This window comes from Nematostella vectensis, chromosome 5 (assembly GCF_932526225.1).
Source record: "Nematostella vectensis chromosome 5, jaNemVect1.1, whole genome shotgun sequence".
Taxonomy (NCBI): domain Eukaryota; kingdom Metazoa; phylum Cnidaria; class Anthozoa; order Actiniaria; family Edwardsiidae; genus Nematostella; species Nematostella vectensis.
In genome coordinates this window covers 7695226-7709705 of record NC_064038.1, presented here as the reverse complement: position 1 = coordinate 7709705, position 14480 = coordinate 7695226, and the positions used below count along the sequence as shown (strand labels likewise).

At 38.4% G+C, this 14480-nt stretch overlaps 1 protein-coding gene across 7 annotated transcripts in view; it reads right to left on the bottom strand.

The window, feature by feature from the left end:
- The window catches only part of LOC5505734 (formin-like protein 13), a 30916-nt gene extending 16520 nt beyond the window's left edge, over positions 1–14396 (bottom strand). Inside the window, exons 1-6 of one of the 7 annotated variants that reach the window (XM_032374064.2) lie at positions 14056–14396; positions 10185–10262; positions 9039–9152; positions 8267–8323; positions 7886–7997; positions 1755–1912 (exon numbers count right to left, since the gene is read on the bottom strand). In XM_032374064.2, the coding sequence (XP_032229955.2) occupies positions 1755–1912; positions 7886–7997; positions 8267–8323; positions 9039–9152; positions 10185–10262; positions 14056–14121 (585 nt within the window). In that variant the 5' untranslated portion in view covers positions 14122–14396. Of the gene's footprint in view, positions 1–1754; positions 1913–7885; positions 7998–8266; positions 8324–9038; positions 9153–10184; positions 10263–13296; positions 13465–14055 lie in introns of those variants that run through there. The other 6 variants (XM_032374068.2, XM_032374069.2, XM_032374066.2 and 3 more) reach the window with 6 other exon arrangements.
- Positions 14397–14480: the final 84 nt, after the last annotated feature.

The window sequence follows — 14480 nt, the reverse complement described above, 5'->3', positions numbered from 1 at the left end:
GTGTGCATACTTCGGTTGACACTTACATTCTGTTGTTGGATAGGATACATTGCACCAGGGGGCCAGAATAAAACAGTGTGCATACTTCGGTTGACACTTACATTCTGTTGTTGGATAGGATACATTGCACCAGGGGGCCAGAATAAAACAGTGTGCATACTTCGGTTGACACTTACATTCTGTTGTTGGATAGGATACATTGCACCAGGGGGCCAGAATAAAACAGTGTGCATACTTCGGTTGACACTTACATTCTGTTGTTGGATAGGATACATTGCACCAGGGGGGGGCAGAATAAAACAGGGTGCATACTTCGGTTGACACTTACATTCTGTTGTTGGATAGGATACATTGCACCAGGGGGCCAGAATAAAACAGTGTGCATACTTCGGTTGACACTTACATTCTGTTGTTGGATAGGATACATTGCACCAGGGGGCCAGAATAAAACAGTGTGCATACTTCGGTTGACACTTACATTCTGTTGTTGGATAGGATACATTGCACCAGGGGGGCAGAATAAAACAGTGTGCATACTTCGGTTGACACTTACATTCTGTTGTTGGATAGGATACATTGCACCAGGGGGCCAGAATAAAACAGTGTGCATACTTCGGTTGACACTTACATTCTGTTGTTGGATAGGATACATTGCACCAGGGGGCCAGAATAAAACAGTGTGCATACTTCGGTTGACACTTACATTCTGTTGTTGGATAGGATACATTGCACCAGGGGGCCAGAATAAAACAGGGTGCATACTTCGGTTGACACTTACATTCTGTTGTTGGATAGGATACATTGCACCAGGGGGCCAGAATAAAACAGTGTGCATACTTCGGTTGACACTTACATTCTGTTGTTGGATAGGATACATTGCACCAGGGGGGGGCAGAATAAAACAGGGTGCATACTTCGGTTGACACTTACATTCTGTTGTTGGATAGGATACATTGCACCAGGGGGCCAGAATAAAACAGTGTGCATACTTCGGTTGACACTTACATTCTGTTGTTGGATAGGATACATTGCACCAGGGGCCAGAATAAAACAGTGTGCATACTTCGGTTGACACTTACATTCTGTTGTTGGATAGGATACATTGCACCAGGGGGCCAGAATAAAACAGTGTGCATACTTCGGTTGACACTTACATTCTGTTGTTGGATAGGATACATTGCACCAGGGGGCCAGAATAAAACAGTGTGCATACTTCGGTTGACACTTACATTCTGTTGTTGGATAGGATACATTGCACCAGGGGGCCAGAATAAAACAGTGTGCATACTTCGGTTGACACTTACATTCTGTTGTTGGATAGGATACATTGCACCAGGGGGCCAGAATAAAACAGTGTGCATACTTCGGTTGACACTTACATTCTGTTGTTGGATAGGATACATTGCACCAGGGGGGCAGAATAAAACAGTGTGCATACTTCGGTTGACACTTACATTCTGTTGTTGGATAGGATACATTGCACCAGGGGGCCAGAATAAAACAGTGTGCATACTTCGGTTGACACTTACATTCTGTTGTTGGATAGGATACATTGCACCAGGGGGCCAGAATAAAACAGTGTGCATACTTCGGTTGACACTTACATTCTGTTGTTGGATAGGATACATTGCACCAGGGGGCCAGAATAAAACAGGGTGCATACTTCGGTTGACACTTACATTCTGTTGTTGGATAGGATACATTGCACCAGGGGGCCAGAATAAAACAGTGTGCATACTTCGGTTGACACTTACATTCTGTTGTTGGATAGGATACATTGCACCAGGGGGAGCGCTGCTACGCCTCAACCTTGGGTTCTTGGTATGCTGGTCGAAAGAAAATTGGGCAGTGCGGTTTACCAGAATCCGCTGATCTACGTCATTGAACATATTACTGAAACTTCCGGACAAGCCTTGTGGGAAAGAAATAATCATCATAAACACGAGGGTAAGAGGTACAGTAGTAGCATAGTGGTCCAGTCAATCTGTGGTTTCAGGTGGAACTAATTGCAATAGAATTTCTCTCAGCGGATTTTGAACAAGTAATACAACCTAGTTAACATACTAAAAGTCCCTAAAAATCCCTTTGGTGGAACATGCTGAAATTTGTGATTTTTCCATTTCGGAGCAAAACCACAGGGTACCCGCGTCGGTAAAAAGGAAATATAATAAAATACACGTCTAAATCAGTACATTTGATTGGTCAATGTTGATTACTACCCAGTTTGGATATTGAAACAAAGCAAATTGCCCCTGTTTTATACCTTTTTTCCAATATTTATGTAATCCAAAAACCACAGGGTACCCGCGTCAAAAACACTAAACAAATTCGAAAATTCAAGCCTAAATCAGAAAATTCAAAGGTCATTGGACAAACATTACTAAAGACACAAATTCTAGTATCGAAATAAAGCAACTTGTCCATGTTTCATTTCTATTTTAAATATTTTCTCCACAAATATATTTCTGCATCCTCGCGTCAGTTATTGAAATTTGTATAGAAAACAAACTTACATGTGACAGCAACTTAGTAGCTAGGGTTGTTATAGAAGGCATGGCCTCTCGTCACCTTCCAGTGACTTCCGGGGTCCCTCAAGGAAGCCTAATAGCCCCCCTTCTATTTAGGACCTACATCAACGATCTAGCCGACGCCACAGACAAAGGCACACCGCTATATACTCAGACGACACAAAGCTAAACCGAAGAATCTCTTCGATAAAGGACTGTGAAGCTCTTCAGGATGACCAGACAAGTCTAACAAGTGGAGCGACGAAACAAATATAAATTTTAACGCTACCAAGTGTTAATTAAGTCTTGACAGTCTCACGGAAGAAAATCAGCTTGGCGCCACAAGTCTTCAGCGCATCAACATTGAAAAAGATCTCGGGGGCACAATATCGAGCAATCTTTCATACCCCCACATTCTATTTGTGGTGTCCAAGGCCATTAGAATGCTTGGTTTGCTCAAGAGGACATGTGTCCTAAATACAGATACAGGGTCAGGCGTACTCTATACCTGTCCCTTGTCAAGTCGCAGCTGTTTCGCCACTAAAGTCTGGTCCCCCAGCAGCGTAAGACTTGAAAAGTCCTCCTTAAAAGAGTAAAAAGGCGAGCCACCCGTTGAATTCTAAGATCCAAGATCGGAGACTTGAGCTGTAAAGGGCGACTTCTAAAACTCGATCTACTACCCTTGGTCTACGACTAAGAGGTGAAAGACCTAATCTTTTTTAACTAGTGTAACTTCGAAATGACCGACCTGAATGTTCAACTTTTTGTCACTATTGTAAATCATAATCGTACTCGTAACCTGAACCAAACCTTAACTTTATCAACGGCTCTTTGCAAAACAACTACGTTTCAAGCATCTTATTTCAATCGTATTGTAAAACCATAGAATCTAGTATGTAACTTTGACTCATTTCAATACGTCCTCTGGCCTACTCGCGCTTATAAATATTTCCTGAAGAATCATTATCAGACCCTACTTGCCAATGTTTTCAACGTAGACTTACCCTGTACATGGTCCATCGCACGGATCTGTGACTGCCACCACAATTATTTTTTATATTCATTTTATTTACAATTTGTATGTTTGGGGGGGGTACGTCCGGCATCTTTGTTGTCTAATAAAGCTTTTGAAGACTATTCTAGTAATCAGTAACACTTTTGTGTTTTTTGAGGTTTTACACCCAGCCTAAAGAAAGCAAATGCAATCCAATTTGTGCATTTGCACCGCACCATTTCTAGTAGCGATCCATGTGTTCGGGGCAAGTCTGTCCGCACTGGACCATCCCCAAGGATCGCTGATAAATATAATGCGATACAAATGCTAATCGGATTGCAGCACCAGAAGATGAACCTGCAAGAAGAATGGTCTAGACTGTAGTGCGGCGTTTAGAAAGTGTAAAGGTCAGACTTGTCACAATTCTGGACTAATCGAGCTAGAGCTAGACGTTCAGTTTCATTAGAAGTGTAAGTAGCTTTCTCTAGGCTGGTGTAAAACCTCAAAAATTACAAAATGTTCCAGATTACCGCTGTATTTTGAATAGGCTACCTACTGAGCTGATGTCACATATAAGTTTGTTTTCTAGACAAATTTCAGTCACTGACGCGAGTGCGAAGAATGCAGAAATACATTTGTGGAGAAAATATTTGAAATAGAAATAAAACATGGACAAGTTGCTTTATTTCGATACTAAAATTGTGTCTTTAATCATTTTTGGCCAATGACCTTTGAAATTTTCTGATTTAGACTTGTATTTTCAATTTTTTCAAGGTTTTCGGCGCGGGTACCCTGTGGTTTTTGGAATACAGAAATATTGGACAAAATATATATCAAACAGGGGCAATTTGCTTTGTTTCGATATCCAAACATTGTCTTTAATTAACTTTGACCAATGGCCTTTTCAATGTACTGATTGAGACGTGTATTTTAATTTTATTCCGTTTTAACAACGCGGGTACCCTGTGGTTTTGCTCCGAAATGGAAAATCACATATTTCAAGATGTTCCACTAAAGGGATTTTTGGGGACTTTTAGTATGTTAACTAGGTTGTATCACTTGTTCAAAATCCGCTGAGAGAAATTCTATTGCAATAAGTTCCACCTGGGCCATAAAAATTTCATAGATTGACTGGACTATAGCAGGAACCCTTTCAGGGAAAATACAGTACATAGAAAAAAAAATAAACCTGGTTAGAAAATGATCACTGCCACTCGACTAATCAGCGCCCTCCATTTGAACCCCCTAAATCCCATAGTGATTAAGGTGTCAAGCGGCGAAGGAATTGAACAATAGGGAATTAGTGGGGAATGTAGTTAGTAATTAGTGGTTATCTACTGTGTGCTTAGTATTCCCTGAGTTGCAACTTAGGAAAACAAAGTTGCAACTTAGGAAATACTAATCACTAAGTAGATGACTACTAATATATTACTCACTACAAACCTCACTGAAATGTCCCTGTTATTCAAAATCCTCAACTGCTTCACATCCTAGAAAAAAAAAGAAAGCAAAAATACAATGTTAATTGTGTTTACAAATTTTTCAACATAGCTCAGCGATGGAAGCAAAGAGATAACACCTGAAGACCTCAGTTAATCCTTTTCTTCTAGGCAGTCAATTCAAGTGAAAATATCGTAGGGTTCATAGCTCAAGTGATTTTTCGTAAGCTTGGATACTTTTAAATTGGCCGCCTTTTCAGCGACAAAACAAATAATATTTATATTCGCACTTTACAGCACATTTCAAATTCAAACGTAATATCAACGTGTTTATGGGCAACCACGAAAAGTATGGCAAGAAGACAAAGAAGAATTCCTTCATTTTACTCAATAACCTGGAAGTTTTAAATCGATAAATCTCAGCCAAAATATCAATCTGCAATCCTGATCACACTCATCTACTCATTTGCATATTATTGAGCCCTAAAAGCTCATTAGCATCTCAAACCTCGCTAACGGGAAACGTTCTATTGCCTAATGATGTCGAAAACTTGTTGACAGCCATACAACGGCCTCTTCGACAGTAATATATTATTTTAATTGTTTTACATTTAATGATGTTGATTTGCCAGTGATATCTAGTATGAAAGCATTTCCAAATGTCTCGTGGCAGTGTTAATTTTCTAAGAAAGTTAGATAATGTCCGCTCGTGTTCTATGAAATTTAGGGCACTCATTAAGTGCTGCACACTCGCAGATCTTTGTTAATTCCTGCCCTAAATCCCATAGAACACTCGCGTCCATTATCTAACCCTTACTAAGTGGTAATACATTAAGGACCTTATGTTACTATCTTTTGAGTCCGTTGCTAGGGAAATTTGATTGTTTTATAAAAGCTTCTGTTTTTTATCAAATCTCTTGGAACTTTCAACATAAGTGTTTAAGACATAAATGTGAAGTGATGACGTCATCTGACCCCTCCCATGGTCACGTGACTCAGAACAAAAAAAACGTGTCGGAGAAGCTGCTACTGTTTAAATCTAACATCACTTTTTGGCAGAAATATTTTAACATCACTATTTTCTAAAACTTCACGCATCGGATTTGCGAAACTTTGATAACCGCGAGGAAGGGCCGAATTTTTATGTCCTTCAAAAAACCACATATTTGGTAATAACTTTTTCATTTCTTTAAAAATCAAAAATCCCATGCGCTGAGTTGCTAGGAATGGTAATATCAATAGTTTGAGTGAAAAAGAAATTCACAATTGTTGTAAAATAATCAAAATTAACCCATTGACTCCTGGTTATTTTTTAGTTGAATTCACAAAAAAACAGACTGAAAACAGATACCTCCCTCCTATTCTGAGTTTTATACAGCCTGTCAAAGTCAAACACAGCTGCACCTAGTCAGCGGTATCCAAGCTTTTCAACAGTGCTTTGCGGTCCCCACTTTTAAGCCCTCGTCGCTGCGCTGAAGCCAGCACAAGTTGATGGTTGCTTGTATTTTTCATAAAAAATACAGCTATGAGCATATTAGGAGAGTGTCTCAGGACATCATGAAGTCTTTTGGGGCATAATTGAGTGCTTTGCTTATGGATATTTGCAAGCAAAGGTGGATTCATGATGATTTTTTCTTGTTTGGCTTTGCCTGGATGAGAAAATAATTTTCTAATGAATCACCACAGCTCTCCAAAATGCTGTCTTTTCTGAAACCAAATTGATTCCAAAATTGTTTACACTGCTATTCTGGGTCTGTATGAGCTGAAATTGATTTGTTTGGCTTCAGGGTGAAAAGACTTATAAAAAACCATCTGACTTTGGGGAGAGGAGTGTTGACTGGCCCTCCCCTCGTGATTTTTCCCCCTGGATCTCCCAGAATGCTTTTCAATCCGTAAAGGCATCTTCGTGGTTTCACAAGCCTTCAAGGAGTGGACATTGTGTTTTGAGGCCATGGAAATGAACCTGGAGGATCAGAATAAAGGTATCTATTTGTGTCTTGAGCTGTGTTTGCTGATCTCTCTCCCTTGTGTTGTATTTTGAGCGTTTTATTGAGAGGGGATTCTGCTTTTCTTTCCTTGTTCGATTTGAAATTTGTCAAAGAACCAGCGCTATTATTTGGCTTAAGAGTAGTTGCGAACACCTTGGTTGGATGCATATCTTCAAGACCATTTATCCCTTAGACTGATGCCTGAGTATCTTCATCTTGTTGTGTTTGGTTTGCATTTATGAATTTTTTGGGTTGTGGGTGCTTCCAAAAGCCGGTACAGGCCGGTTGAGGGGTCAATGTGTTAAGGTGTTTTTCTCGCGCGGAAATGGCCGCCATCTTGTTTTTTCGCCATCTATTTTTATTCTCGAAAAACATATAAAAATTGCATTTTCTTCTACAAAATATGGAAAGTTTATTTTAATCTCTTGAAATAAAAGAAAAAAGAAGATTAGAACTGGATGAAAAAATAAAAAAGAAGAAGAATAAAAATTTAAAAAAATTCTCGACTGGGGATTGAACCCGGATCGCTTGCTTACAAGTCAAAGGTGCTAACCACTGGGCCTCAAAATCAAGTTGGAAGGCGCGCGGCGATTTTAGTCAATTTAAACGAATGTAGCGGTTTTCCCTTTCGTAGCAACGGAGTTTCGTAGCAACGAGATAGTACCATAGGCCCTTAAGCTTCTCCTAATGTTACCCATATGCAAGAGACCATGATATACATCATGGTCTCTTGCCATATGCTAACAACCATAAATATGATTAGATACTCACGCCAAAATTAACACAGAATGGCTGTGGCGGATAATGATAAATAAGTTAAGTAGAATGTCCTACGAGCCCTTTCTGATATAGAAACTTTCGGCTGAATCGTGAGTGCTGAATAAATTGCTTTTTGTTGTTGTTATTATTTTGACATTGAAACTCGGAGTGTGCAATTATGAATTATTCATAGGTCACCTGGGGAAGATAGTTCACTCTCAGAGAAAGAAGAATCAAATGAGGAAGATGGTGATGGTGGGACAGCCCCTTGTAATCCTGTATCACAAAGGAAAGGCTCCGGCGGCTGCAACTGGAAAAGTAAACGCAGGGGGTTCATTAGGCCCCGGCGGTACTGCCAGCTATTTTCCTCTAATAGCGCCAGCTACTTAAAAAAAAATTGATTTAAGTTTTATTTGAACTAATTTGAACCCACTACTTATCAATCTCCACCACCTACTCTGAAACTTAATGAAAGCCCTGAAAGTGTTAGGATGCAAAAAATGCTCCTGGAGAGTAGCAGTTAAACGATTTATGTTGTGTAGTGTGTTCATGTGTGTTTGAGTGCAAAAAGCTATCTACCTTGGATGAAAGCTCTATTGCATATAACCACTGCTGTCTTAAAGCTTGAGAAGAAACCTGAAAACAGAGAATTCATGCTTAAAAAATGCTCTGTGTAAGTAGTAACTAGGCAACCTAAGAAGCAACAAGGCAACCTAACAACAAGAGCACAAAAGATCCTATGTGATAAAGCTTTTCACTACAGGACAATTGGACTTTGCCTACTGTAGTTATTGCATGGATGATTATGTAGAGACACAAGATGGCAAACATTGCGTTCTATATATATAAAAAAAACATTATTTTTTTATACAGTGGCTGCAAAGCATTCCTGGTTCTATGTAAATTTTAGGTTTTAAAATACTCCAATGCAATCAGTTACACTTACTTGGACTTAAAGCTGATAAACGGTCCCATTCAAAACCATAGATTTTTCAGAATGTGACTTAAAACTTTGGTCACAAGCAAGCAATCAAATAAGAAGATGTGGTTAAATGTAGCACCGTACCTGGTCATAAATGTGTGCCTAGTAAAAATGAAAAGCTTTGTGCATTGTGAATGTATGGAAACCAGAAAATTTTGCATTAAAGTGTAACAATTCTGATTGTCCAGAGACTCCAAAATCTTAATTTTTATGCCCACCCATGAAAACTATTTTTGATGCCTTTGAGTGTCACTCAAGTTGCTTAGGACACACCCCTCTGCACCCCTCCACCAAATAAATATTGACAGCTGTTTGCTACCCCCCCCCCCCCCCTCCTTCCCCAATAAATATCAACAGCTGTCTACTTGCCCTAAGCATGTGCTTGGAGAAATTCTCAGATTTTACTTCAAAATAAAACTTGTCTCCTTTCTTCTTTCCCTTTATGCAAGATGACCTTGGTCCCAAGTCTATTCGACCTGCAAACTAAACAAATCCTTCACATAACTTAAAAAAACTTAACTTAAAAAATTTAACTGAACTTAGCAGCAAGCAGTATCATCATGTAGCCACATATGCAATAGCTCTATGGCAGAGAGCTCACTAAGCTTATACTGGTTACAATTCTAGAACATAGATTTTTGGGGGAGGGAGGGAGGGAGGATCACATATATTGATTCAAAGCAACCGTCCTGATATCAAAAAGGCCCCAGGCCTGTACCTAGGATTTTTCTTGGGGGGGGAGGGTGCAAAATCCCAAAAAAGTGGACCTAATTTTTCTGGAGGAAGGGGAAGGGAGGGAGTTTTCTGATAAAAATCTGACCACCCCAAAAAGAACAAAAAGGAATTTTTTTATGCCTTTGCAATTTCTCGAGGGGATGGTTATTGTCAAAATTTGGCTACAAAGTCTGACTTATGGATTAATGACATACCAGAGTGATCTAAGCTTTTGCTTTTTAGTTTTGTCTATTGAGAACCAAAAGTAGACTTTAGGCCATTGTGGGGGGGGGGGGGGGGGGGTGCATTTGCTGCCTGCTCCATGGGAAGGTAAATAAGTCCAACTCACTCTAAGTGAAAATCAATGACCAATTAAAGCGCCATTGTCACCAGTTAACTTCAGGCAAAAGAATCTATTAGAATCAGCACTATTTAACGGGCCATCCACTCTAAATTATCAATCACATCCTCCAAAAAACTTCCAATAGACACACTGCTTTTACAATTTTGAAATATTTTTTGTGCTTTCCATTAAAAATCATCTGAGATTGTTATGTAATCGACTGGGAGTAAACTGGTGACAATGCAGCTTTAAGAGGCATAGAGTTCCATGTCTTCTTGTGAAAATGCCCCCTCCCTCCCCTGCCCAGCCTCCTCTAGACACACATTTTTGAATACTTCAAATTCATACCCTTTCTATTGAATGGATCTGCCTAAGTAAATTATGGCCACATCAACTTCAAACTTCACAGCCCCTTTCATCTACATCAAATAATTTTTCTTAGCTATACTGGGACTTACAGTTTCCTGGCTTTGAGTATTTGAATCCTTGAAGAAATAAATATTTGTTCCTCTTATGACTGTCCAATAATTTATCCACTTGAACAAAAATAAATTTAAAATGTAATTAATTCAAACATTGTTTAGCACTCAGAATTTCAGTTCCTGGATTTCTCTAAGATAACAAGCCAACCATTCATGTGTAATTGTTTGTTCAGGGAATTAAAAAATAAAATTGCTTACTTCACTTTTTATGCAAACAGTACCATTGCACTAATGAACAGCTATGCTAACAAATTATATGTGGGATTAAGTAACAAATCCTGAGGGCAGGACTCCAATAAAAAACAGATGGGATATAACTGGCCTATAGGTTGTCAGGAGGAGTGAGGGTTTATGGCTGTACACCTCCCCATGCTGCATATTTTTTTGATTAAGTTTTTTTCCCCTTAACTGAGTTCTAAAAGCTCTTGGACAAATGTATTATTTATAACAGCATTTTGGACTGCACTCATTTATGTTTGCAACTGTTCTTCTAACAGAGAAGAGGAGTGGTAGTCAATATCTTCAAGAGGGAGGCATAACATCCCCAGGGGCAGAAGTTGATTTAGTTGTTGGAAAACTGCTTTTTGCATTAAAATTACATTACGAGGCATATCTTACCACAATAAGCATTAGTATTATGCACTAGTCATTTGAAACCCCCACCCACATGGTCTTGGGGAAGGGTGAGGTTAATGTGAGGGTTTAGAGCATTTTTTAACAAGAATCTGTCCTGAGGAGGATGGAGGAATTAATATTTTTTTTTTTCTGACTTGTTCCCACCATGGGGGCTTGGGGACAAATGAATAACATCACAAATGTACTTTGCAAAAGTTATATCAGTTTCTGGTTTAAGACTCTTTCTCTTTTGTAGCAAGCAATACCATGTATCAGCATGTGGCAAGCTACATGGCGAAATGTGCAAAAATGAATATGAATGATAACTACAGTATGATGACCAGTTCCGTATCACTTCATATTAAAATTGCTCTGTCTTTTTTTGCGGAGGGCCCAATGCTCACTACAAATTTATTTAAATGTGCATATAATATGCACAGAAAAGACTACACATTTTCAAATTTTATTGAATTATATGGTATTTACTGTTTGCACATAGTGGGAATAGTTCCGTAGCAGCAGGCATAGTTCCGTATCACTCAAAATTCTGTCATCTGGTACGAGTTTTTATTTTAACTTCATTTGAGAATTAATAAAAACATATTTACTGAATAACATGTCACATCCCTTCCTTTTGGTTAAAATTTATGTATAAAAATGATTTTAACTTCACAATGCAGTAGGTTAACAAACCAACAATCATCAATGGGCTTTTGCTCCCGTGTCGCTAACAAATCCATATTGCAAGAAACAACCCACACATATACTGAAATGGCAAAATAGACAAAATGCAAAAATGAGGATAAGGTGAGCCTAGAATTGGGTGATTTATTTTGATAATTTTCGTGCACGAGAGCTCAACAAAAAGCCGTTTTTATTTACAAGAACAAAATGTGAATGCTACAGCTACGAATGCGCTGTTGTCGTTCTTTTAAGAGTTCTGCAATAATAATCCCATTGTAAGTTGGCCGCTTTATTTAATCATTAATTAATTATTTTAATATAGAATAATATTTTATCAAGCGCTCACTAATATCAAGGTAGGTTGTCATTTAAATAAAGTTCTTTATTCAGCCAAATGACTGAAAAAAAAAGCCCACATAATAAAAATTAACTGCAGTCAAACCAAAAACACACTATGGGCGTAGGGTAATACGGAACTATTCCCGCATCCTCTGGGAAGCTTGAATAACTAAAAGCAATGTAAATTGAAAAAATCGCATCAAGTCAGAAAAAAAAACATACACATTAACAGATAGAGGACATTTTTGTTAAAGGAGGCATTGTTTTCATCTGACTTTCATGACGCAGGTCAGTTTACTGTGCAGTAAACGTTGCTCATTTTAGCAACAATTATGAAAATCGCTTTGAAATAATGATACTTTCTGAACAAACCATTGGATAAAATAAGCTGGATTCATATCTCAGGAAAGTTTAATAGTTTTGTATCATTTAGATAGTTTTGGATTGTTCAAATCTACAAAATTCGAGGCAAAAATTTAAAAACAAATGCTGAGTGATAGGGAACTAGGACTGCTACGGAACTGGTTATCGTACTGTAACGCCAGTCAGGAATAATTTATTTTCCCATTTTTTTGGTAATTGTTATCTTCATAGTAATTAGTACAAATTCGCTGAAGTGTACTGGCTTTGAAAGGTAATGGCTTTTTTCAGATGACTTGTTGTCGGGTAGTTGCCTATAGTTTGCATCCCGAGGGGTAGGGGAATTTGACTGCAGTTTTGTCCCAAGGGGGTGTAAGAGAGCTTTTCTCTGGGTTGTACAGCATCAAAGTCTAATCCCCCACCCTTCTCCTTCTGGGGGTGTGGGTCTCAATTGAATAGTGCATAACTCACATTAAGCGGCAATTTCATAACAATAATTATCAAGGGAGTAGCCAAGGGGTGGTCTAGTCTCCGTTTTAGCAGCCAAAAATACAGTACGTATGTATGAGACATAATCTAAAATACAGGAGAAAATGCCTTGAAAGTCCCTTTTGGGACCCCCTCCTGATAAAAATCCTAGCTACTGTATGCCGCTGATTATAAGCATTATACTAGTACTACATTATAAAGCAACAATTATTGCTTTAAGCGCTGATACAACAATAACCATTATTGAGAAGAGACGATTAGGCATATTGTATTTTTCTACGAGATAAAACTTGAATAACTAAAGTTAAGTTATATTTCAAGAATTTTGTGTCAACACAAACACTTGAAAATTTTTTAATAATTATTCAACAAAGAAATTCACATTTAGTAGAGAAATTAAAGTGATCGTGCCACAAAGCTCAGAAATAGCCAATAAATTAGTTGGAAACAAACTATAAATTAACTTTGTGTAATAATCGCGAAATCAGAAACGAAAGAAGGCGAACGTAGCGTGATGGAATTTCAAAGTGGCGGAACCACAGAATAAACAGCATAGAATATGACCTGCTTTCAAAACACATCTAGATATTAATGTACTAACCTCCAGAGATGTCCCAAGTGACCTCGATTATGCTACCGTTAAATGGCGAAATATTAATAAAAAACAATTTGGATTCGTGTCATTTCTACAACGGAAGGATGTACGAAAACTGTAAAAAGCTGAAGTGTTACAAACTCGTATCCAGGACCCCGCAACTTTGGTGATAATATGTGAACGACTTCCAGTGTCTTGTGTGACACTAGTGTGATACATATGAAATCTAATCAAGAATAAATTAATTTCTTTTGATATTAAATATTCCTTTCCATCCCAATAGATTATATTTATAGAAGATATTTAAAATAGAAGATTTTACTACATCTTCATCAGCGGTGCCTTGGATATTTAGCAGAAAAAGCCTTTAAGAGAAAAAACAGACCTTGATTTTGGTGAATAAATACTCCAAATGCAGCCAACCAACAAGTCAATCCAGCCTTACTTAGAATACAGTAACACAGCAGGCGACCACCCCGAGATAAAAACGAGAAGCAGCGTTTTCTGATGAAAACTCACAAGAAACGAACAGCATCTGTGTTGCATACAAAAAATATACCTATGTTTAACTTTTGTGGGCAGCCTGTAAAAATTAACGAAAAAAGACACTTTCGTTGTAAATTAATACAGAAAATTTGAGAGACTTTACGAATTTGCTAGTTAGAGCATGATCAAACAGCACAATAAGCGAAAACTCTCGTAATGCTAGCATAATGGCGCCCATCATAACAAAAGTCACATTCCTTATCCTCTATCAATCCTCACCTTGCTAAGTTCTTTTCTCTCTACATATCCTTCGATGTATTTCAACCCCCGTTGCCTTTCATCCATTTTATCAAAAAGCGTTTTGAACACTGTGAGATCACGTATTTACAGCGTGAGAAGAAATTTACTGCTGCCACTCAAACCACGTTCTTCTATGATCGAATGCGGCCGGAAGTAAACGCTTCATTACATGGGCACGCCTCCGGTCTAGCTCCGACTGTGTCCACAGTGTACAAACAAAGTGAAGAATGTCCTACAGCTTATACCGCGCTAAAACACCCTTTCTTACTTTAGCAAGGGGTCCTCAAATTTCTCGACACGGAGCGAATACAGGTCACGAACGTCCGGATAATTTGCATAGTTGTTTTGATATCTTTCAGTGATTACAAAGGTTCTCTAGTTGATTGATCGATAGCAACCAAGGG